Consider the following 24378-nt stretch of genomic DNA (forward strand, 5'->3'; position numbering starts at 1 on the left):
TGGCCTCCCCCGACCTCTTGATTGCCCTTCTCTCCCTCTCTGGGTCCTTCTGATCCAGCCACATTGGCCATAGACACTGATGACACCAAACGCCTTTCCTCAGTTAGGGCTTTGTACTTGCTATTCCCTTTGCCTGGAACATTCTGTCCTGGGATTTTCACATGGTTGGCTCCTCTCCTCACTCAGGTCTTAGCTCCAATGTCACCTCCTCAGAGAAGCCTTCCTGGACTATATAGAGTATGTATACCCTTCCCCAGAGCCCTGGTGGCACAGTGGTTAAGAGCTACAGCAAGCTACAGCTGCTAACCAAAAGGTCGGCAGTTCAAATCCACCAGATGCTCCTTGGAAACCCTATGGGGCAGTTCTACTCTGTCTTACTGGGTTGCTGTGAGTTGGAATCAACTCGATGGCAACGGGTTTGGCTTTTGGACTTATACCCCACCCCAGCATTTAACATTCACCCTGGACCATGTTGCCGGGTTTTACATGGGGCCCTGGTGGTGCAGTGGTTAAGAGCTCAGTTGTTAACCAAAACCCTGAGGGCAGAAGGTACAAACGGCAGGTTCCCAACTGGAATATAAGCCCCCAAAGGGCAGGGATCTTGCTACTGTACTGTTCACTGCTATATCGCCAGCTCTCGGAATAGCAGGAAGTAGGCGCCTAGCAAGAATTCACGAATTAACTAATAGAAAGAATGAAGGCTGTTCTCTTGAGGAATTCAGCTACAAAGAGGAGAGCTGAGGGGTGGGTTAGGGTTTGGGAATAATTACAGTGGAGGGTGAGAGACAGAAAACCTACGGGGGAAATGAGCTAACCAGCGAGTTCTCAGATCCTAAGTGGTGAGAGGTGACCACGGGAGCCCCGAGAGGTTTCCTAGCAGAGGGCCAACTGGCATGGGCCATGAGAGGCGAGGCACGTTTGGCAACCCGAGGGAGTCTGACAAGGCATTCCAGGAATCAAGTAAACACAAAGGAAAAAAGAAGGACGTTTTAAATGGGAAATATTTTTTTAGAATGCGATACCTATTAAACATTTTAGGTAAAATACATGATACTCCAAATTTACCATCTAGGTTTCCAGAAGTTTTTCCAGATACCTTTGATTTGTGGTGTTGGTGAAAAATGTTGACTATATCATGGACTGCCAGAAGAACGAACAAGTCTGTCTTGGAAGAAGTACAGCCAGAATGGTCCTTAGAAGCGAGGATGGCGAGACTTTGTCTCGCGTACTTTGGACATGTTGTCAGGAGGGACCAGTCCCTGGAGAAGGACATCATGCTTGGTAAAGTAGAGCGTCAGTGAAAAAAGAGGAAGATCCTTGATGAGATGGATGGACACAGTTGCTGCCATAATGGGCTCAAGCATAACAACAATTGTGAGGATGGCGTACACCTAACAGCAACAATGTGGACTTAAAAAAAAGAAATCCACATCTCAGTAGTTTTCTCACATTTAATAGCAACTGGCTTCCTGGAGTTTTCCTTCCAGAGCCAGAGCAAGGCCAAGCTGAGGGGCAAAGTGGGGGTGAACTGTCCACGGGCTGGCAGTTCTCAGTAAGAAGATTAAAACGCGTTACTAGAAAGAGCTCTGCCACAGTCAGGAGTTCCAGGTTCTCGTGCCAACTTTGGCACCAACTCAAGCTGTGTCCTTTCAGGCAAGTCGGAAGTCTCTGGGGATGAAAATGGGTAACACACTTGGCCACTACCCACCAAAAGTTAGAGGTTCAAGTCCACCCAGAGGGACCTCGGAAGAAAGGTCTACTGATCTACTTCTGAAAAAAAGTCGGCCACCGAAAGCCCTATGGAGCAGAGCTCTACTCTGACGTACATGGGGTCACCAGGAGTCAGAGACGACCGGCCAGCACCTGGTTTACTGGCTAGGCAAGTCACTTCACCTTTGTGAGCCTCATTTTACATCTGAGGAAAATGAGGGGGGTGTGCCATACGGCCTATAATTTGGGTGGCCACCTATTTTGTTGTCCAAATGAGACACCTTTGAGAGCCAAAGGACATAATTTCAACAGGACAAGAGGCATAAAGTTGAACTATCGATCCCGAGAAAACTGAGATGTACGATGCCCTTACCTGTATGCTTCCTTCACCTCTCACCATGGGCCCGTTTCTTCACGTTCTCTACCTGGCTCAGAGCCTGGTATATCCCAGATGCTCACTGTACTCATTTCCTCTCGGGGAGCTTTTCTGCATTCTTTATGTAATCAAAGCCATCCATCTGTGCTTCCACAATTTCACTGTTTTAGGAGAGTTCGTTGTCCTCGTACCAAACAGCCACACCCATCCTACTGTGGATTTTAATTTTTGCATATTCCCAGGTGGTCTCTGCAGACAGCAGCTTTTCAAAGAAGGTAAATGTTTAGGTATGGACCCCAAGAATTACTCAAGGCCAGAGTGGTATAGCCTTATTACTCAAGGCCAGAGTGGTAGCCATATTAACCCAAAAGGACATAAAAGAGGGAAAACTTGAAAAACATGCTCACACCTACCCACTAAGAGGAGCCCTGGTGGTGCTAACCAAAAGGCTGGCAGTTCGAATCCACCAGCCGTTCCTTGGAAGCCCAGTGGGGCAGTTCTACTCTATCCTATAGGGTCTCTGTGATTCAGAATTGACTTGACTGCAAGGGGTTGTTGTTGGTGTTGTTACTCACCCATAGGTGCCTCAGAAAACACAGCAGGCAATCTGTTTCTGAAAAGCCACAGCCTTGAAAACTACTCAGCACACATTGGGTTGCCATATTGGAAATGTCTCAACAACAGCAACATACACTGAGCAAATCTTAGAAGCAAAGAGCACCTCATACTTAGACCAAAAGTCTGATTGCCTAAAACCAGATCACCCAGAGCTGACCTGACTTGCATGTTTCCAAACAGGGCATACAACACCGCGCTAGGCTTTTAAACAGCCTGTTTTATTTTTTTAGTAAAGTGCTCCTCAGCTGTAATGTATTTTCTTTCAACATTAATGCTATTTTACGCCTTGTGTGATTAAGAGTATTTGTCCGTTTATGTACTTCTCAATTGCAATTGAAGGGCTGGGGGAGTGAGAGAGTCACTCCTTCTGTACCAAGGAGACCTCTGCCCCTTCTGGAATGTCCACTCGCTGTTAATTAAAGAACTATGAATATGAGTCATGCCCACGAGTGACATAACCAGATATTCTGAGAGCATTCTGATTGAGGAAATGAACACCCATTCAGTCCACAGCAAGATCAAAAGGCAAGAGAGTGGACTGAATGTTGCCGATGTCCCAGGAAAGGGCCTAGCCTGGATGTAAAGAGAACTGGACAGTCAGTTCACTTCCTGTTCTCTTGGAATAATCAAAGAAGCAACTGGTGGAGACGGCGTTAATTACAAATGAGAATCAGGAAAAGCTCTGTCGATGTGCTGGCAAAGCCTGGATAAAGAACAAACGATCCTCATAAGCAGGAAAAGAAAAAGCAAAACCAACCACACTTTCACCATGGCTAAGTGATGAAAGGGAGATTCGCCAGTTTCTAAGAATTCTCTAGAACATCCGGACAAGTCCTAACTTCCAAAATGTTGAAGCCTTTTTCAACCTAAAAGTCATGGAAAATCCAAAGCTCTCGCATATTAAACACCCCTTTTAAGAGACGATTCCCAAACATTGGCCAATGGGTTTAAATCAGAGTTGAAGGAATGCCTTCCTCCCGCCCTGGCCTTGGGTCTGTCTTGTGCTGGTCACCTGTGCAGACCAGCAAGTACCACACCCACACAAAGCCATACCCCCTAGGGCAGCAGTCCGTGGGAGCGTGCCTGGAATCCTGTCCCACTAAAGAACCAAGGGGCCTTATACAAGGGCATCTCTGTTTTGTTTATTTACTCCCTCTGTTAACTCTCAAGTTCATTTGTAATATTCTATTTTGGCCACTTTCAAACCTCAAATAGCTTTTACATCAGTCAGTCCCTCTTGGTTTTCTCCAGCCTTTGAAAAGCTACTTCTGGGGCCAAAAGAGGCAACATTTATCCTTTTACGTGGATAATTTGTCATGTTCACATTTCTCTTAGGCCTCTTTTTAATGGTTCGGGAACACCCTTGAAATCACTCTTAAAAACTGGACGCATTTCTTTGGGTTTATTTTCCCCATCAGACAAAACCACCAAGGTTTTGCTCTCATCTCAGAGCTGCAATTGATTCACCTGCTGCTGACCCATTTTAATCACAGCACGTGGGAACCTTGGCAGGTTTGGGGTGGGAGACATATGTAGGAACCTGAGAGGACAAAGAGCTAGAAAATGTCCCCTTTTCCTCCACTTCTCCCGCCCTTGGACTCAACATAATTCCTCCTTGTAGTGATTGTCGGGAGCCCTGGTGGCGCAGTGCTTAAGGCGCTGAGCTGCTAACCAAAAGGTTAGTGGTTTCAACACATCAGCCGCTGTGCAGGAGAAAGACGTGGCAGTCTGCTTCTGTAATGATTACAGCCTCGGAAACCCGATGGGGCAGCTGCACTCTGTCCTGTAGGGTTGCTAGGAGTCAGAATTGACTCGACGGCAACGGGTAATGATTGTTGCAAAAACAGGTTCCAGTTTCCAAAAAAATAAATTGGCCAACTCTCTCTGAATGGACTAAATCACTGCAATGGACTTGAAATTTTAGCCGCTTTTCCCTCATTCAGCTTCAGCTTCAGCATGGAAGGCAAGCTAACTGCTAGGAAAGCTGCAGATACAGACAGAACGTCTGCTTTGCCTCTGGACTGGACAGAGGATCCATCAATACGTGTTTCCAAACTCAGTATCTCTTCTGACAAAACCATGGGCCGTCTGTGGCCTGACTGAAGGCAGGTGACTGAGAAATGACTTCAGTTTCCTGGGATCTAAGGAAATTTATGGCCTGGGCTCACACTACCAGTTGAGTTATATTCCCTAGGGCTCGGGGGTCACCTTTTGTCAATGATCAAAGTGAAATGATTTTTAAACCACTCTATAAAAATAAAAGCCACACCATCCGAAGCACAAAGCACCAATGAGGGCGTACAGGATAAAAATGACAACATCCATGCTCAGAGACATTGAGAGGTCACCATGAGAAAAAGGGCCTCTCCACGAAGCACCCAGACCTCTGGTGGCACAGTGGTTAAGAACTGTGGCTGCTAACCAAAGGTCAGCAGTTCGAATCCACCAGCCGCTCCTTGGGAACCCTATGGGGCAGTGCTGCCCTGTCTTATAGGGTGGCTGTGAGTCAGAATCGACTTGACAGCAACAGGTTTGTCTGCTTTTTTTTTTAAATGAAGCACCTAGACTACATGCCTGGCACACAGTAGGCACTCATTTTTTTACTGTTGTTAGTACTATTACTGTCTTGCAAGAAGTACAGCCAGAATGCTCCTTAGAAGCAAAGATTTTCCCCGTCAGACAAAACCACTGAGGTTTTGTTATCGTCTCCGAGTTGCGATTCGCCAGCTCCTGACCCATTTTAATAGCAGCACGTGGAAACCTTGGCAGGCCTGGGGTGGGAGACGTATGTAGGGACTGCATCTCATATACCTTGGACGTGTTATCAGGAGGGGTCAGTCCCTGGAGAGGAACATCATGCTCAGTAAAGTAGGGGGCCAGCGAAAAAGAGGAAGACCCTCAACGTGACGGGCTGACACGGTGGCTGCGACAATGGGCTCAAGCATAACAACGACTGTGAGGATGGCGCAGGACTGAGCTGTGTTTCGTTCTGTTGTACATGGGGTTGCTGTGAGTTGGAACTGACTCACGGCAGCTAACAGCACGAACAACTGTTGTTAGAGGTCCCTGGATGGCTCAAATGGTTTGTACTTGGCTACTAACCTCCAGGTTGGTGGTTTGAACCTACCCAGAGGCACCATGGAAGAAAAGGCCTGGTGAACTGCTTCCATAAAGATTACAGCCAAGAAAACCCTACGGAGCAGTAGTTCTACTCTGTAACACATGGGGTCACCATGAGTCAGAATGGACTCGATGGCAATGGGTTTGGTTTGTTGTTTCTGTTGCTGAGGAGCCTGTAGACCAAGGGCAGTTAGGTGGGGAAAACCAGTACCAGATATTCTGAAACCCTCTCCTTTCGCAAACTTACTGGGTCTCAGCTCCTAGCAGCATTTCCACTTTCTCATTCGCGTGGTTGCTGAGGACTGTCAGAGTGAAGAGGTGACTGGCGGAGCTCTGTCTTGAATAGAGCATTGTGGAACTGTTCCTTCCTGGAGAAGGATTAAGCTCTTCATTGTCACAAGATGCCACCAACAGCTGATCCCTTAAAGAATAATCATTGACGTTGTAACTTTCTTCACTACAACGAAAAAGGGAGAAAAAATGTCAGTTACTCAGTCGATAAGACTGTGACACTGTCAGTTTTCAAGTCACATTCTGGGGGAAAGTAGGGGTGGGTAGGGAGTGCAAAGAGGGAGAGAGGGGAGTTGATTTTAAAATATGAACTGAAATCTGAATTGTAAGCCACTCATTATGATTTATAATGATTTAATATAAAACCAAACCCACTGCTGTTGAGTCGATTCCAACTCACAGAGACTAAAGGACAGAGTAGAACTGCTCCACAGGGTTTCCAAGGCTGTCATCTTTACGGAAGCAGACTGCCACATCTTTCTCCCATGGAGCAGCTGGTGGGTTCGAATCTCCAGCCTTTCAGTTAGAAGCCAAGCACTTTAACCACTGTGCCACCAGGGCTCCTTGAATCAATATAAAGGCTCCCAAAATTAAACCTGCTCACTACTGTTTTTCTCTAAAGAACTAAATTGTATCTTAGGTATAAAAGCAATATTTTTTTTTTTTTTTAAAGTCATCAAACCCTCTAGGTTTCACTTTAAGTCATCCTGGAACTGTTACAAGGACTGAGGCTTGCGTGCACCCTAGTAACGATCCAGTGGCCTTCTACACCATGGTGCACGGGATGAAGAGGGAGCCCCCAACTTGCACAGGCTCTGGGTTATGGTCCTCAGTCTCAGCCTCTAAGCCACCACATGCAGGAGAGAAGGGTCCCAGGTGTCTGCTTGCTTCTGCAAAATGCCCAACTCAACCCACCACATGCAGGAGAGAAGGGTCCCAGAGGTCTGCTTGCTTCTGCAAAATGCCCGACTCATCCTTCTCTCCAATACTCACAGCCTCATTATCTGCTTCAGAAACCAAGACCAATCCCCAAAATCTCCTCTCTGCTTAGGCTACCTCCTCAAAAAAAAAAACCCTTGCTGGCCAATCGACTCTGACTCATGGCCACCTTGCGTGTGTCAGAGTAGAACTGTGCTCCACAGGTTTTCAATGCTGCTTTTTCAGATCTACATCGCCAGGCCTTTCTTCTGAGGACCATCCAGGTGGATGTAAACCTCCAACCTCGTGGTTAGCAGTCGAGTGTGTTAACTGCACCTCCCAGGACTCTGCTTATGCCCGAGACCCCCAGACTCTCCTTCCCATGGCATTGCGTACATTCCTAATCTGGCCCCCCTCCTTCAGCTCCTCAGGTCCTGAACCCATTCTACCGTGTCCTCTGGGAACATAGTCAGCCACGCAGTTGCTGTTACTGCTGTTAGGTGCCTATGAGTGGGTTCCGACTCACAGTGACCCCAGGTACAACAGAAGGAAACACTGCCTGGTCCTGCGTCACCCTCCTGATTGTTGTTATGCTTGAGCCCGTTGTTGCAGGTACTGTGTCAGTTCTTCCTCTTGAAAGAAGTATACCCAGAATGCTCATTAGAAGCAAGGATGGCGAGACTTTGTCTCACACACTTTGGAGATATCATCAAGAGGGACCAGCCCCTCGAGAAGGAGCCATGCATTAAAGGCCCCTAAGTCCTCAGCCTCTTCTCTGAACACGTCCCTTACCTCTGGCCCTAACGGTAGTCTGGCTCTCCCCCTCCCCAGAGGATGCTGCTTCCTCTGAAGGCACCCTGCCTGGTGGAAGACGGGCTAGTGGTCCTGCCTGCTTCTCACTGCCTATTCCACACCACTATTCCGAAAAGCCCTCAGTCCTGACGCTCGCGCCATCAACCTCTATCTCGTGGTCACTGTCATCTACAGACCCCTGGACTGCTCCCCAGCCTCCTTCAGGAATTTAGTTTCTGGGTCACTGTCTCTCTCCAGTACGACTTCTTTCATACTTCCTGATGGTTTCAATTTCCACCTAGCAGATACCTCCATTACCCCAGTCTCTCAGTTCCTTGACTTCTTCTCCAGTGATCTTGTCTTTGACCTCTTCTTTACTTTAAGTCACCCACCCGTGGTCATACCCTAGACAGGCCTTGTCATTACCATTGGCTACACGCCACCAGGGCTCCACCATCAAATACCATACACACACACACACACAGACAAAAATGTTGCCGTCGAGTCTATTTCAACTCATAGCGACCCTATAGGACAGAGTAGAACCGCCTCATAGGGCTCCCAAGGAGCGGCTGGTGGATTCAAACTGCTGACCTTTTGGTTAGCAGCCGAGCTCTTAACCATGGTGCCACCAGGGCTCCCCATCAACTACAGCAGTCTCATAATCTCAGTGTCAAACACAGTACTCTCTATCACCTCATGTCTCTCCAACTCAACACCTCTAATCCTGGACTCCAACAATTCTTTAACCCACCACTTCCTACAATCCATTGACTCTACGCCCCTCATGTTCTTTCACCCATGTGTATTAATGACCCAGCTTGGATTTCTTGGTACCCAGTTATAATCACACCTTGCACACTCAATTCCTCGATCATTCTTCCCTGGTAACTGCCCTCGTGCAACTAAGCCTGGGAGGGTGCAAGGAACAATCATTGATGAAATGGATGCATATACTTTAAGTTCTAACTTCTTCTAGGAACAACGGCCAATACCTATTTAACAATAATAAATACAAACGTACGAACTCAGGGGAGCTAAGAGAAATGAGAAATTCTTGTACCCAATTAAATGCGCTAGACATTTCAGAGTAAGCCACTCTGTACACAATTTCTTGGAATTTTCTTTCATTCGGTGTTGACTTCTGTTTGTCAACTACTTCCCTTCCAGCTTTCCTTGAAAAGCTTTATAATTCTTCCCAAAATTTTAGTTCGATGGATTCTTCCCTCAAAAGCTGCAAACACAATTATCATCTAAAAAAGCAAAATATTGCCTTTCTGATCAAACTTGTTTGTTGCTAAGGTAACAATCTGTATTGACTGAAAGTTCATGTGGCAAGGTCATCTCCAATGCTGTCCAAGACTGTTTTTAGACCAGCACAGCCATGCCCAGAGTATGCAGAATCCGCGGTTGAGCCTAAGAGGGAGGAGAGGAGGGTCTACAGCCAGCTGCAGCTATTTACAACGCCGCCACCGTTCCTCTCTCTGCAACGCACCCAGGGCCAGGAAGTATAAGGCTGGCTGTGCTGGGTTAGGAAAGAAGCCCCTTTCCTGAGGGAAGCTGCTGCTAATCAGACCTCCCCGTGTTTGTCTCTCCCATTTAACCATTTTTTTTTTATGGTCTACATAGTCTCAGAAACAATTCGGATCAGGCAATTAGGAGGTTAAACTGCTCTGAAAAAGGCAAAAGGAAAAACCCCCTTTCCTCGGCTGGAGAGGTTTACACGTAGACTTCCTCTGATTGTCTTCTACAAGCTCCGAGTTTACCAGCTGCTTGCTCATCCACGCTGTCTGCTTTGTGCAAGCAGGGGCTCCTATCAGGGGCAGCAATCAAGTCTAGCTGTGTCTGCGGCTTTGTGCTGCAAACAGTGACAGCTCTCCCCCCGGAACCCACTTCAAGTCCCAGCAACATTTCTTGAGATTTCTTTTCTTTTTTAACAGAATAAACAACTATCAGTAAAGAAGAGGACAGGACAGCAGATATCTCTCCCTTCTATTTTTTCCCTCTGGAAAAGCGTTCCTGGTTAAGCAGCTTACGCAGTGTTTGGTTTGACGACCTGCAACCTAACAGCCGGGTAGAAAAATGACACACCTTAATGAGGACGGCGGGTTTCTCTGAGAGGTCGGTCGTTAAGGAGCACTTTAACTCTCTCTCTGTCCCACAAATTTCTATAAAGGCTGGAATTTTGATAATGGGTACTTACCTCTTACTTTTAAATCGGGAAAGCGTTTTAAAACTGCACACAACATACACGCAATTTTTAAAATACAAAACTCCATAAATGGGGAGTTATTGTAAACCCTGGTGGCGCAGTGGTTAAGTGCTATGGCTGCTAACCGAACGGCCCGCAGTTCAAATCCACCAGGCGCCCCTTGGAAACCCTATGGGGCAGTTCTACTCTGTCCTATAGGGTCACTATGAGTCGGAATGGACTCAACGGCAATGTTTCTTTTTTATTTTTTTAAGTACCGTTAAGGGTAATGAAAAGATTTGGAAATGGATAGTCGTGAAGGTTGCGGACGTAATTAATGTCACTGAATTGTACATGTAAAAATGGTTCAATGGCATGTTTCCTACATGGATCAGACACAATTAAAAAAACATATGAATACTGAGTAGTAGTGGGCATATGAATAACAGACACCAACTGCAGCACAGTAGTCACTCTGGGAAGGAGGAAGAGGGACAAGAGAGGAAGGGGGAGGGCTTTAGGTATATCTGCCGTGTTTTATATCTTTTTTTTATTTTAAAACAAGAGATCTGATGCTACTATGGCAAAAATTAGTCTCTGTTAAATCTAGAGAATAGTATGTTAAACCACTGCCATCGAGTTGATTCTGACTCATAATGACCCCGTAGGACAGAGAAGAACTGCCCCATATGGTTTCCTGGCTATAAATCTGTGTGTGTGTGCGTTCCAATAAAACTTTATTTACCAAAACAGGTGGTGGGCTGGATTTGACTTGCAGGCCCTAGTTTGCCAACCCCTGCTATAGAGGAAAGAGCTCAAAGGCTCAGGAAAACATATTACACAGGATCTCTTCTGTGAAACCCCGCTCAGTGCATCCCTCAACCACACCCCTAGCTGGGGACACCAAAGAATGCTCCTTTTCCAAGCCAAGGCTGTAGTCTTTATGAAAACAGACAGCTACATCATTCTCCTGCAGAGCGGCTAGTGGGTTTGAACTACCAACATTTTGGTTAGCAGCCAAGTACTTAACAGTTAGCATCTGCTATATTTTCTACGCTTGAAATATTTCACAATTGATGAAAAAAAAATTTTAAAATAATAAATGCACAGAGGTGAAGACTACCATCATTTCAGGTGTCCGTGGATGCCTATAGGTACAGCTGAAGCGCCTGCTGGGTGATGGACAGTCTTCTTTGCCCCACATTAAGTAACAACTGATTATATGCAGATGACATCATTGACTGAAAACATACCACAAAGTGAGAGTGAACTCAGTAAAGTGGCTGGGTAAAAAATGAATAGCTTTCCTATATATGAACAATGCCCAGTTAGAAAATATAAAGAAGTAATTTCATTTACAAAACTCACAAAATATTTAGGATTAAACTTAACAAGTTTCTTCTATATGAAGACTTTAAAATGGTTCAGAGAGAGAAAAGAAGGCCTGAATCAGTGGATAGCAAAGCTTGGTATTATAAAGGTACTAACTCTTCCTAAATTAATATATAGTTTTAACACAACTTTATCAACGGGGTTTTTCCTGGGGAGTGGCAGGAAGAGGGAACAGTCGAGTTGATTCTAAAACTTATATGAAATAATAAACGGGCACAGACAGAAAGGCTGTGAAAAAGAATGAGAGTGAACCAGCTGTATGACGTATTAGAACATATTACAAAGCTGCAATGATTCAAAGGTTGGGACCAGGCCACAAATGGAGATGGATTAGTGAAGCTGAACAGTGGGTTCATGAAAATATCTGGGAATTTAGTACCTGATACGGGTGGCGTTTCGAATCTGTGGGGAATTGATGGGGTGGTCAGCAAATAATATCGCAACATCTAGGAACCATGTAAGGAGCCCTTGTGGCCTCAATGGTTAAGCACTCGGCTGTTAACCAAAAGGTTGGTGGTTTGAACCCACCAGCCACTCCATCGGAGAAAAATGTGGTAGCCTGGTTCCATAAAGATTAAAACCAAACCAAACTTGTTGCCATCAAGTAGATTCCAACTCACAGCGACTGTATGGGACAGAGTAGAACTGCCTCCGAAGGATTTCCAGGTAGTGGCTGATGGATTACAACTGCTGACCTTTGGATCTAGAAATCCTATGGGGCAGTTCTACTCTGTCCTATAGGGTCTTATGAGTAGGAATGGACTTGATGGCAACTGGTTTCTTTTTTCTTTGGCTTTATGTAAGGAGCACTGGTGGTGCAGTGGTTAAGCGCTCAGTTGCTAACTGGAAGGTTTGAGGTTCGAACCCACCAGCTGCTCCTCAGGAGAAAAGATCTAGCAATCTGCCCATGTAAAGATTTCAGCCTTGGAAACCCTATGGGGCAGTTCTACTCTGTCATATAGGGTCATTATGAGTCATAAATGACTCAACGGCACATAACAACAACAACAAAGAACCATGTGGAAAAAAATAGTAGGATCCCAACCTTGCTCCTTAAACTGGGATATGCTCTTGATCCCCAGCTCTCAGTCAGTACTAGTCACGAGGAAGGTGACAGAACGGGTATTCCCCTCCCCACGGGCCCATCAGGGCCTGCCTTGTGGTCAGAGGGCGTGCTGGGTGCAAATACCTTAACCTCGATTAGCAAGCACCTTCTGTACTTACTAAAGATGAGCAGGAATGGGCAAAGGCTAGGCCCCAGGGGGGTGAAAGGAAAGACAATGGGGAGGAGAGGCCAGGGGAAGAGCTGGATGGTACAGGCAGGTCAGCTTCCTCACAGTCCACTGCTTTACAGCCCCAGCTTCTGGGCCATGACGAGTGGCCTCAAGGCCTACCTCTGTTCTGCAATTCTCTCCCTTACAGCCAGAAGCTATAACCGTAGAAGCAGCAGTCAAGGAATCAAAAGATGCATGGGCACTGGGCAAAGGACCTCCTTAAAGAGGTGAAAAGCTAAGAAGTCACCTTGAAGACTAAGGTGCACCTCAACCAAACCATGTATTTTCAAGCACATCAGATGCATGAGAAAGCTGGACAACGAATAACGAAGGACCAAAGAAGAAATGACACCACTGAACTGCGGTGCTGGCGAAGAATACTGAATACACCACGGGCTGCCAAAGGAACAAACAAGTCTGTCTTCGAAGAAGTACAGCCAGGATGCTCCTTAGAAGCAAGGATGGCGAGACTATGTCTCACATACTTTGGACATGTTATCAGGAGGGACCAGTCCCTGGAGAAGGACATCATGCTTGGTAAAGTACAGGGTCAGCGAAAAAGAAGAAGGCCCTCAGCGAGATGGATGGACACAGTGGCTACAACAAATGCCTCAAACATAACAACTGTAGGAATGGTGCAGGACTTGGCAGTGTTTCATTTTGTGGTACACAGGGTCGCTGTAAGTCAGAACCGACTCAACAGCACCTAACAACAACATAGCCAGAAGCTAACAAGCTGGAAGCTCAACCAGTGCTCCCAGTTCTTCCTTGTGTAAAGGGTAAAATTAAATTTAAAAGAAAAGATGCTATCAAGATTTATCCTAAGCAAAGCACATCAATTTCAGCGTATATGCTCAAGACAATGCTATTTAAGTTGTACCTATTCAGTGGCTCCCTTTCCGCAGCCTTCATTTAAAACATTCATGCAGCCACCCTGTCCTAAAAACACCTTGACTTGAAGACAAATTTCTCCTGAGCTAGCAGTGGCCCGGAGCCCGGTGACTCAGTGGTTAGGAGCTCAGATGTTAACCAAAAGGCTGGCAGTTTGAACCCAGCAGTCGCCCCTTGGAAACCCTATGAGGCAGTTCTACTGTGTCCTAGAAGGTTGGTATGAGTCAGAGCCGGCTCGATGGCAAGGGGCGTGGTTTGGGTTTGGTTAGCAGCTGCCTGAGTTTCTGCAGACCTTGTGTTGCTACCAGTGGGACTGTCCCCAAGGTCATTGTGCGCCAACACGATCCAAATCCAGTGACCTGGGTTCATGATTTTCCTTCTTGACTTCTCTACAGAATTTGATGAATTTGAACACCTGGGAAGTGCTGAAACTCTTACTTTCTTCTAAAGTCTTCTGTGACATGACATTTCTAAGTCATCCATCTTTGGGGGCATTTCCCAAGAGCCTCTCCTAGACCTTCCCAGTGGCTCTGCCACTGTCCCTGTAGTGCTGACCCACAGGAGTTCATGGGGGTTTGTAAGATCAAAGGACAGTCCTGCTCCTTGCCTCCAAGGCGAGCATGAGAGTGCTTCCCCTGCAAATTTCAACTTGTTCCCCTTCCCTCTCCTGAAAACATGATTTATAAATCCTCACACTTGATTCTGAGGTTGAATGGAATAAAAATATTCTAGTTAATAGATTAGTAATAAATAATATTTCTTGGACAGAGGACATTGATCTCTGCCGACATTTATTTCAAGTTAATGGCTGATAGAACTTTTTCACCTGATGGAAGTTAATTTCAAATTTAAAGCTTGGATTTAGAAGTATACAAACAGCTTTTCACTGAAATAATATTCCATTTTAAGGTACTGAGGGGCAGAGGGCAGCACAGCGGGTAGGAGCATGGACCAGACCTGGAATGTCTGGTAAGAATCCCGACTCCATCACTCACTCACATAGTGATCTCCAGCAAGCAAGTGATCCTCTCTGTGCTCGTTTTCTCATCTGTGAAACTGGGACGATAACAATACCAACCTCACAGACCGTTAGGAGTATTAAATAAGATAATATGTGTACTATACGGTAAGCCCTTACAACCATGCCTAACTCACAAAAAATGCCAGCTATCACTTTTTTTATCATTTTTTTATTACTATTTTTCTGACAGAACATCATGTATTTAAATTTCCCAACATTTTGTTAAAAGCCTGATAATTACAGGTGCTCTGCAAACGGGTACATGAACTACGCATAATTATAGCTGAATGCCAACATCAAGAAGCGCCATAACGTGCTAAGCGCTCTGACCAGCAAAAACAAGGCATGGTATTTATTCAAAAACTGATTTCCAGCAGCCTTACTTGCTCAGTTTCTCAAAATAATTCTGAAGAATGAAAAATATGCCACGCAGTTTCTACTTCATTATCAAAAATAGAACAATAGTGGAGAGGAGGGTCACATTCGTTGGTAGAATAAGGATCTGCTATGAATCACTGTCACCAGAAAAGAGGGACAGTGACCCACAACAGGATCAGAAACCCCCCCACCACCCCATTCCTGTCACCAGGAATTGCCAGCTTCTGCAATCCAGCATGCACTTCTGTGGCTGTCATGGGGTGCCCCGAACCCGCTCTCCTTGACAAAGAGGCGATGGTGGGTCTGAGAGACTGTGAGCCCCTTATTGAAGCTTCCTCTCTGGCATAGCCCAAACTGAGGGAGCTCTGTAGAACAAGTGGGCAGCTTAAGTTGGTAACAAGGTGTGGCAGATTGAGCTGTGTCCCCCAAAATGTGTGTCAGCTTGGCTAGGCCATGATTCCCAGTATTGTGTGATTGTCCACCACTTTGTCATTTGATGTGATTTTTCCTATGTGTTGTATATCCCACCTCTATGAGCTTTAGGATTGCTATGAGTTGGAATCGACTTGACGGCAATAGGTTTTTTTGTTTTTTATGATGTTACTGAGGCAGGATTAGAGGCAGTTACGTTAATGAGGAAGGATTCAATCTACAAGATTAGGTTGTGTTTTAAGTCAATCTCTTTTTAGATATAAAAGCAAGAAGCAAGCAGAGAGACAATGGGACCACATTACCACCCAGCAAGAAGAACCAGGAGTGGAGGACATCCTTTGGACTCAGGGGCCCTGCGTTGAGAAGCTCCTAGACCAGAGGAAGATTGATGACAGGACTTTCCCCCAGAATCGACAAAGAAAGCCTTCCCCTAGAGCTGGCACCCTCAATTTGGATTTCTACCCTTCTAAACTGTGAGAGAATAAGCTTCTGTTTGTTAAAGCATCCACTTGTGGTATTTCTGTTATAGCAGCAGTAGCTGACTGAGACACCATCCACTGTGATATTTCTGTTATAGCAGCACTAGCTGACTGAGACACCACCCACTGTGGTATTTCTGTTATAGCAGCAGTAGGTGACTGAGACACCATCCACTGTGGTATTTCTGTTATAGCAGCAGTAGGTGACTGAGACACCACCCACTGTGGTATTTCTGTTATAGCAGCAGTAGGTGACTGAGACACCATCCACTGTGGTATTTCTGTTATAGCAGCAGTAGGTGACTGAGACACCATCCACTGTGGTATTTCTGTTATAGCAGCAGTAGGTGACTGAGACACCATCCACTGTGGTATTTCTGTTATAACAGCAGTAGGTGACTGAGACACCATCCACTGTGGTATTTCTGTTATAGCAGCAGTAGCTGACTGAGACACCATCCACTGTGATATTTCTGTTACAGCAGCAGTAGGTGACTGAGACACCATCCACTGTGGTATTTCTGTTACAGCAGCAGTAGGTGACTGAGACACCATCCACTGTGGTATTTCTGTTACAGCAGCAGTAGGTGACTGAGACACCATCCACTGTGATATTTCTGTTATAGCAGCAGTAGCTGACTGAGACACCATCCACTGTGGTATTTCTGTTATAGCAGCACTAGCTGACTGAGACACCATCCACTTGTGGTATTTCTGTTATAGCAGCAATAGGTGACTGAGACACCATTCACTGTGGTATTTCTGTTATAACAGCAGTAGGTGACTGAGACACCACCCACTGTGGTATCTCTGTTATAGCAGCAGTAGGTGACTGAGACACCATCCACTGTGGTATTTCTGTTACAGCAGCAGTAGGTGACTGAGACACCATCCACTGTGGTATTTCTGTTACAGCAGCAGTAGGTGACTGAGACACCATCCACTGTGATATTTCTGTTATAGCAGCAGTAGCTGACTGAGACACCATTCACTGTGGTATTTCTGTTATAACAGCAGTAGGTGACTGAGACACCACCCACTGTGGTATCTCTGTTATAGCAGCAGTAGGTGACTGAGACACCACCCACTGTGGTATTTCTGTTACAGCAGCAGTAGGTGACTGAGACACCATCCACTGTGATATTTCTGTTATAGCAGCAGTAGGTGACTGAGACACCATCCACTGTGGTATTTCTGTTATAGCAGCAGTAGGTGACTGAGACACCATCCACTGTGGTATTTCTGTTATAGCAGCAGTAGGTGACTGAGACACCACCCATTGTGGTATCTCTGTTACAGCAGCAGTAGGTGACTGAGACACCATCTACTGTGGTATTTCTGTTACAGCAGCAGTAGGTGACTCAGACACCATCCACTGTGGTATTTCTGTTATAGCAGCACTAGATGACTAAGACAGAAGGTCACTCTGAATCACTGGAACAATCCCCATACTCCAACTCAGGCTTCCTTGACTTCCTTGAAGGGAAGGGAAACTTCATTTTTTATCTTTTTTTTTTTTTTCCATTTGTTATGTTGTTTTCTGATCAGCTGTGAAGGTCATTGAAAGAAAATTGCTACTACATACATTTACACATGATTTACACCAACTTAAAAGGTATAAAAGTTGATCAGTGGTTATCCCTCATTCACTGGCCATCTGACCGTGCTTCTCCATGGGGAGGGAAAAGCATGGAATTAGGTGCATTTATCCTCATTCTGGTGACCATACATCTAGGTCCAGCCCCAGAGTGTGCCACAACTGTCAGCTGTGGAGCAAAGGCAAAAGGTTTCGAACCATTTTCTAAAACAATAAGGAAAACTAGGAACAGAATGGCAATAACTTGATTTGTGGCATCATCTTCAGAGAAACACAATCCTAAGAATAATGTTCACAGTGTGAGCCAACCACTTACCACCGACTAGTCACTCCAAGTGCTTCACATGCACCAGCTCGAGGAATTCTCACAGAAACACCACGACGACGCTGACATTACTATCCCCATTTAACAGAGCCTCAGAGAGATTAAAAGGAACTTGCTCAAGGTCACAGGGCCAGGACTTGAGCCCTGTTCTGTTTGACTCCATCCATCATGGTGTGCATCTCAACAGCCGCAGCTTTCAGCGTGTAATGACAATGCTGACTCTTCTTACAGACCCTAAGGAAACACGACCCTTGCTCCTCCTGTCCAACGAATCAAGAGTGTGTGGGGCAGGAGGAGGAAACGGGGAAAGGGGAGCGGGGTCTCCTTTCTCTCCCACCCCATCTCACCATCTTGAATTTAGAGCCGGATGCCACAGAGGTCAGAAACAGATAAACAAGTTTTACCCTCCAGGAATAAAAAAGCTTTCAATCAGAGAGAAGACCTATTGCCTTCCGTTCCTCCAAGATAGCCTTTCCCGAGGAAGGATTTTATTCTGCAGAGGAAGGCGGATAATGGCGGGTGACTTCTGCTTTCTATAATGGGGAAGAACATTCCAATTAAAAGACTCAAAATGGGACCAAACCAGGCCAAGACCCTTTCCAGGGAGCCAATACAGCTTAAGCCACCGGATATTCACACTGCTCAGGAAAATTTAAGTTTCAACTTAAATCCCTGAATTTATGAACTTATGACAATGACCTGGTAGTATGCTATTACAGAAAATTCTTTTCTAAACCCAAGGACTTGTAACGTGGCACAGGGCTCGGTTTATGCCAATATACACAATATTTACGGCACCAGGAACTAGGAATCCAGAAATGGAAATCCACTGTCTTAGGTTTCTGCAGGAAGAAAATGCTAGGAAAGGGAGGCTTCCTTTCTCACGCTCTGCAGCTGTACTAGGTTAAGGCAGAGGAAAGCTTACAAACACAATTTGGTACTTGTGGCACAGCAGTTAAGCGCTCGGCTGCTAACCTGAAGGTCGGTGGTTCGAACCCACCAGTGGCTCTGGGAGAAAAGACACAGTGATCTGCTCCCACAAAGATAACAGCCTAGAAAACCATACAGGGAAGTTCTACTCTGTTGCATGGGGTCACTATGAGTCAGTATCGGCTCGATGGCGCTCAACAACAACTACAACCAGTTAAAACTATAAAAATACTCAATAAAAACTTGCTTTGGAAAAATTGTCTCTCAAACCAAAAAAAGGTGTAAGTTTCTAGGCTCTATTTCCCAATTACATTACAGGATGGGAGAAAAGGCGAAAATATTCTAGAAAAATAAAGTTAAGAAGTAATAAACATAAAGAAGCAGTTAAGAGAGCAGGTTCTAGAGTCAGAGACTCACAGAATCTTGGCTTTGCTGAGAGACCCCCCAAAAGATACTTTATCTCCATCTGCCTCAGTTTTCTCGTCTATAAAATGGAGATAAGAGTAGTACCTAGCTCACAGGCTGCTGGGATGATACAGTGATATGCTGTGTATCAACTCTGAGCACAGGGGATGGCACACTATATACATGCTTGATAATACAGGCTCTTGTCATCATTGTTACTACTGACCTAACTAAAAGGAATATCCACAAACATCATGGCTGGATCATTTGGAGGTAGAAGACCCAGAAGAAGAATGAAAAGAACAAATCAAGGCATGATTTCATTTATTGTTACAGGTAACTAGACTAGACCTCAGCATTCTCCCCTATTGTGCCCAACTCCCAGACCTGACCCATCTCTCCGAGTCCTTTGAAAGTGCAGAAGGGCACATCTGGGCTGGTGGGGGCAGAACGGCACCTACACTGCATGCTGTTGTTGTTGTTAGGTGTGTCAAGTCGGTTCCGGCTCGTAGCGACCCTATGTATAACAGAACGAAACACTGTCTGGTCCTGCACCGTCCTCAGGATGGTTGTTATGCTTGAGCCCAGTGTTGCAGTCACTGCGTCAGTCCATCTCGTTGAGGGTCTTCCTCTTTTACTCTGACCCTGTATTTTACCAAGCATGATGTCCTTCTCCAGGGACTGATCCCTCCTGATAGCGTGTCCAAAGTACACGAGATGAAGTCTTGCCATCCTCACTTCTATGAAGCATTCTGACTGTACTTCTTCCAAGACACATTTGTTCGTTCTTTTGGCTGTCCATGGTGTATTCAATACTCTTCACAATTCAAAGGCAACAATTCTTCTGTGGTCTTCCTTATTCACTGTCCAACTTTCGCATGCAAATGATGCAGTTGGAAACACTGTGACTTGGGGCAGGAGCATCTTAGTCTTCAAGGTGACATCTTTGCTTTTCAACACTTTAAAGAGATCTTTTGCAGCAGATTTGCCCAGTGCCATGTGTTGTCTGATTTCTTGACTGCTGCTTCCATGGGTGTTCATTGTGGATCAAGTAAAATGAAATCCTTGACAACTTCAGTATTTTCTCCATTTATCATGATGATGTTTATTGGTCCAGTTGTGAGGATTTTGTTTTCTTTAAGTTGAGGTGTAGTCTTTGATCTTCACCAGTAAGTGCTTCAGGTCCTCTTTACTTTCAGCAAGCAAGGTTGTGTCATCTGCATAACACAGGTTATTAATGAGTCTTCCTCCAATTCTGATGCCTCATTCTTCTTCATATAGTCCATCCTCTTGGATTATCTGCTCAGCATACAGACTAAGTACGGTGAAAGGATACAACCCTGACACACACCTTTCCTGACTTTAAACAATGCAGTATCCCCTGCCTCTTGGTCTACGTACACGTTCCTCATGAGCACAATTAAGTGTTCTGGAAGTCTCACTCTTCACAATGTTTTATCCATAATCTCTATGATCCACCCAGTTGAATGCTTTTGCATAGCCAATAAAACACAGGTAAACATCTTTCTGGTATTCCCTGCTTTCAGCCAGGATCCATCTGACATCAGCAATGATACCCCTCGTTCCACATCCTCTTCTGAATCCAGCTTGAATTTCTGGCACTTCCCTGTTGATGTATGCCTTCAATCGCTTTTGAAAGATCTATCTTCACCAGAATTCTACTTGAGTGATATTAATGATTTTGTTCGATAATTTCCTCATTGGGCTGGATAACCTTTCTTTGGAACAGGCATAAATATAGATCTTTTCCAGTTGGTTGGCCAGATAGCTGTCTTCCAAATTTCTTGGCATGGACAAGCAAGCACTTCCTGCACTGTATCCGTTTATTGGAACATCTCAATTGACATTCCATCAATTCCTGGATCCTTGTTTTTCACCAATGTCTTCAGTACAGCTTAGACTTCTTCCTTCGGTACCATCAGTTCTTGATCATATGCTACCGCCTGAAATGGCTGAACGTCAACCATTCTTTTTGGTACAGCGACTCTGTGTATTCCTTCCATCTTCTTTTGATGCGTCCTGTGTCATTTAATATTTTCCCATAGAATCCTTCAGTACTGCAACTTGAGGTTTGAATTTTTTCTTCAGTTCTTTCAGCTTAAGAAATGCCAAGCATGTTCTTCCCACTTAGTTTCCTAACTCCAGGTCTTTGCACATTTCATTGTAATACAACGTTCCACTGTTATTCATAAGGTTTTCACTGGCTAATTTTTTTCAGAAGCAGACCACCAGGTCCTTCTTCCTAGTTTGTCTTTGTCTGGAAGCTCAGCTGAAACCTGTCCACCATGGGCAACCTGTCTAGTTTCTCAATACCGGTGGCATAGCTTCCAGCATCACAGCAACACACACGCCCCCACAGTACGACAACCTGACAGAGGCGTGCTACCGGTAAATAGTGGGTCCAGGCCAGGGATGCTGCTAAATACCCTACAATGGGTAGGGCAGCCTCCTACAACAAAGAATTATCCGGTCTACATGTCAACAATGCCGGATGAAAGCCCTGATCTAGTAGTATCCACATACCCTGCGGTTAAAGCTTTAAATACCAAAGAATTCACCTTCTTGTCCAAAGTAGTCAAACTGGCTATGTATCTGTTTGAAATGTGGTAGAACAGAATTATTAATACAGTGACTCACAAGCTGCCCAGAGCTCCTGAAAACTTTAAACCTCCCCTAGATAAGCTAAAAAGGTGAAGAGTCTTCACTGGAGGCCAGCCCCGTGGCCACTAACCAAGGTCAGCCGTGCAAGCACTAGCAAGTACCTCACGCCCTGCAAAGCTGAGCTGGCCACACACCCCAGCAATCTGCGAACGTGCTCAGCGTAAACCATCTGCCACTCTGGATCAGGGGAGGATGGGTAACTGTCTTCACGAGCAGCCTCTCTCAGTAGCACGGAAGCCTCCCTGAAGCTGAAAACCACCAGAGGCTCGGTAGATAAGCTCCCTACCGAACCCTGGAATTACAATTAGGCAGTGGGTGGCTGGATCAATCCTAAGGAGCTGGTACAGGTAATTATCCCTTATCTGTACCTCACAGTCAAGCCTCAGTTATTGCCTTGCTCAAAGCTCTCGCAGCTCCTCACCGTTGCCTCTGGCATGCAAAGCATTTGAAGTTGCCTCCTTGAAGTGGTCATGTAAATACGGCTACACATACTGTACATTTTTAACCCGGCCTGTTAATCAACCCTCTGTGGTCTCCCTGTCACCCTCTCCACATCTTCAGGTCATAAACAACTTGGGTCTCCAACTTTATTCCCCAAGTTAAGAGCCCTCTAGAAATATGATAAGTGAATTGGTAAATCCCAATTTTGGTAAAGGCAAAGTTAGGTACTCAGGTTACCCTCCCAAGTGGAGCTGACTATCTGGCTCTTTCTTTTATTAATGATACAAGTTTAGATATACCTGAAATAGCTAGGATACCTGAGATAGCTAGCCAAGTAACATTCAAGATAGCAGCAAAACAGCCCCGTGGAGGGAAAAGAATGCTGCTAAGTAGAATAGCACACACCTTAATTCTCACTTTCAAAGTCTCTATTTATTGGGTAGCTCTGTACCAGTTCACAAATAAAAGTTGTAACATGTTGTTTTAATTCCCCTCAGTGTTTCCATCCATGTCATTGAGGACATCATAATCAAAACTACATTTATGTTTAAAATTGTCTTGGTGATGTCAACGTACAGTTTATCATTAAAATCAAAAGTTTAGTGAAAGCATTTGGTCCACCGACACAGAACAGATATTTCAACAGCTGGAAGATGTTAAAAGTCAAGAGTTGTGGTATTTGAAGAAATGTATATAATGACTCTCCCCTAAAAATAAAACGTATCCAAAAAAGCCAAGGAAACACACTATCTCATAGGAAATCAATAAAACATATAAACACAAACATTATAATTCCTCTTCAATCTTTATTTATTACGTTTACTTAGCTACTGAAGCTGTTTAAATTGCCCCAGGTATGAGAAATAATTACTCCTTGGAGACAGGAAAGCATTATTTTCCTAATTATGAAAAAATCATTGTCATCATCTTTAAGTATTTATCATAGTCAAATTTACAGGGTGACTTTTCATGGTAGACCAAAGTTTTCATTTCAACTAAACAGCCAAGCAGCTGAAATTGGTCTGATTAAAAGGCACAAAAAAGAAAAAGCTCAACCTCTATTTCAATTTAGTGAGACTTCTAAGCAAAAAAAGGTTATCAACTCAGAAGTGGCATTTAAATAAGTATTTAAATGAATAAATGTTTAAATGAGTATTTCACGGCAAACTGGGACACTGATTTTGTATTTTCATGGAGGGCTATTTCTCCAATTCTTTTCACTTTGCCTAAATTGTACCTCATGAGCTAACCCTGCTCCTGTCCTATGCCATCAGTTCAGCCCACCATCATTTCCTTCGTATGTGGAAATAGCACACTACAGATTTATGTTTTCACTCTAGCTCATATTCCAGGAAAGGTGGAATATTTGCATAGGACCAGCAGGAAAATATTTTCCAACCCTATATACATTAAGTACATTTAATAAAAATGGTCCCTAGAGAAAGGCAGGGCAGAGGGGTGAAAGCGTGTGGGTGTGTTTGTGTTGAAAGCATGAGAACGGTGGGAGAGAATAAATAGTGTAAAGCAAGGCCTTCTACAGTCTTCCTCCTGGGCGTCTCCCTGGAGCTGGACGTGAGTACACCACCAGAATTCTGACGTAAGAAGAACACACACTTTGCCCACCAACTGATATTTTATTCCCTTCAGAAGGGAGTATGGCTACCACCTTCCCAGTCATGGGAAACTTTTTAGACTAATAATCATTAAGGGCAATGGATTTTAAGGTAAGCCACAGGGAGCCCTAGAAGCTGCCCCCAGTCTGTCCTCAATCAGAGCAATTGTTCCCTGTTTTATACAAAGGTTCTATGGCAGAAACAAGTTTAAAAACACTGATTGAGCATTATATTTCCCCAGGGAAGTCATGAGAACTGAGTGACATAAACGTATAAAATGATCAGAACAGTGGTCTGCACACAGTAAAAGCTCAACAGAGATGGGCTAGAATGACCATCTGACGATGATTTAAGCTGTGTGTGTATGATAACTAAGTGAAAGCGACACACAGATGCTATACATTTAACATCTCAAGCTTTTAAAGGATGATCACCCCCAACAGGCATCAGACTTACACAGCTTTACAACTGGGAGGTATAACCAACAACACCAGAAAAAAGG

The 24378-nt window shown here is 44.8% G+C and overlaps 2 protein-coding genes across 3 annotated transcripts in view; both read right to left on the reverse strand.

Annotated features, from left to right (window-relative positions):
- ARHGEF26 (Rho guanine nucleotide exchange factor 26) overlaps positions 1–24378 on the reverse strand; it is a 137550-nt gene that overhangs the window by 14653 nt on the left and 98519 nt on the right. The window contains exon 11 of the mRNA XM_049867787.1: positions 6072–6281. Within this exon, the coding sequence (XP_049723744.1) occupies positions 6072–6281 (210 nt within the window). The remainder of the gene's footprint in view (positions 1–6071; positions 6282–24378) is intronic.
- LOC126066579 (uncharacterized) lies at positions 6319–24373 on the reverse strand. Of its 2 annotated transcripts, XM_049867789.1 has the most exons (3): positions 17240–24373; positions 16712–17191; positions 6319–16470 (listed from the first exon to the last, which is right to left on the reverse strand). In XM_049867789.1, the coding sequence occupies exons 2-3, from the start codon at positions 17161–17163 to the stop codon at positions 15987–15989; spliced, it is 936 nt and encodes a 311-aa protein (XP_049723746.1). In that variant the 5' UTR covers positions 17164–17191; positions 17240–24373; the 3' UTR covers positions 6319–15986. The 2 variants fall into 2 exon arrangements, with proteins under 2 accessions (XP_049723746.1, XP_049723745.1); XM_049867788.1 differs by having other exon boundaries at positions 16712–24373.

Source organism: Elephas maximus, chromosome 23 (genome assembly GCF_024166365.1).
Source record: "Elephas maximus indicus isolate mEleMax1 chromosome 23, mEleMax1 primary haplotype, whole genome shotgun sequence".
In the NCBI taxonomy this organism is placed as follows: Eukaryota; Metazoa; Chordata; class Mammalia; order Proboscidea; family Elephantidae; genus Elephas; species Elephas maximus.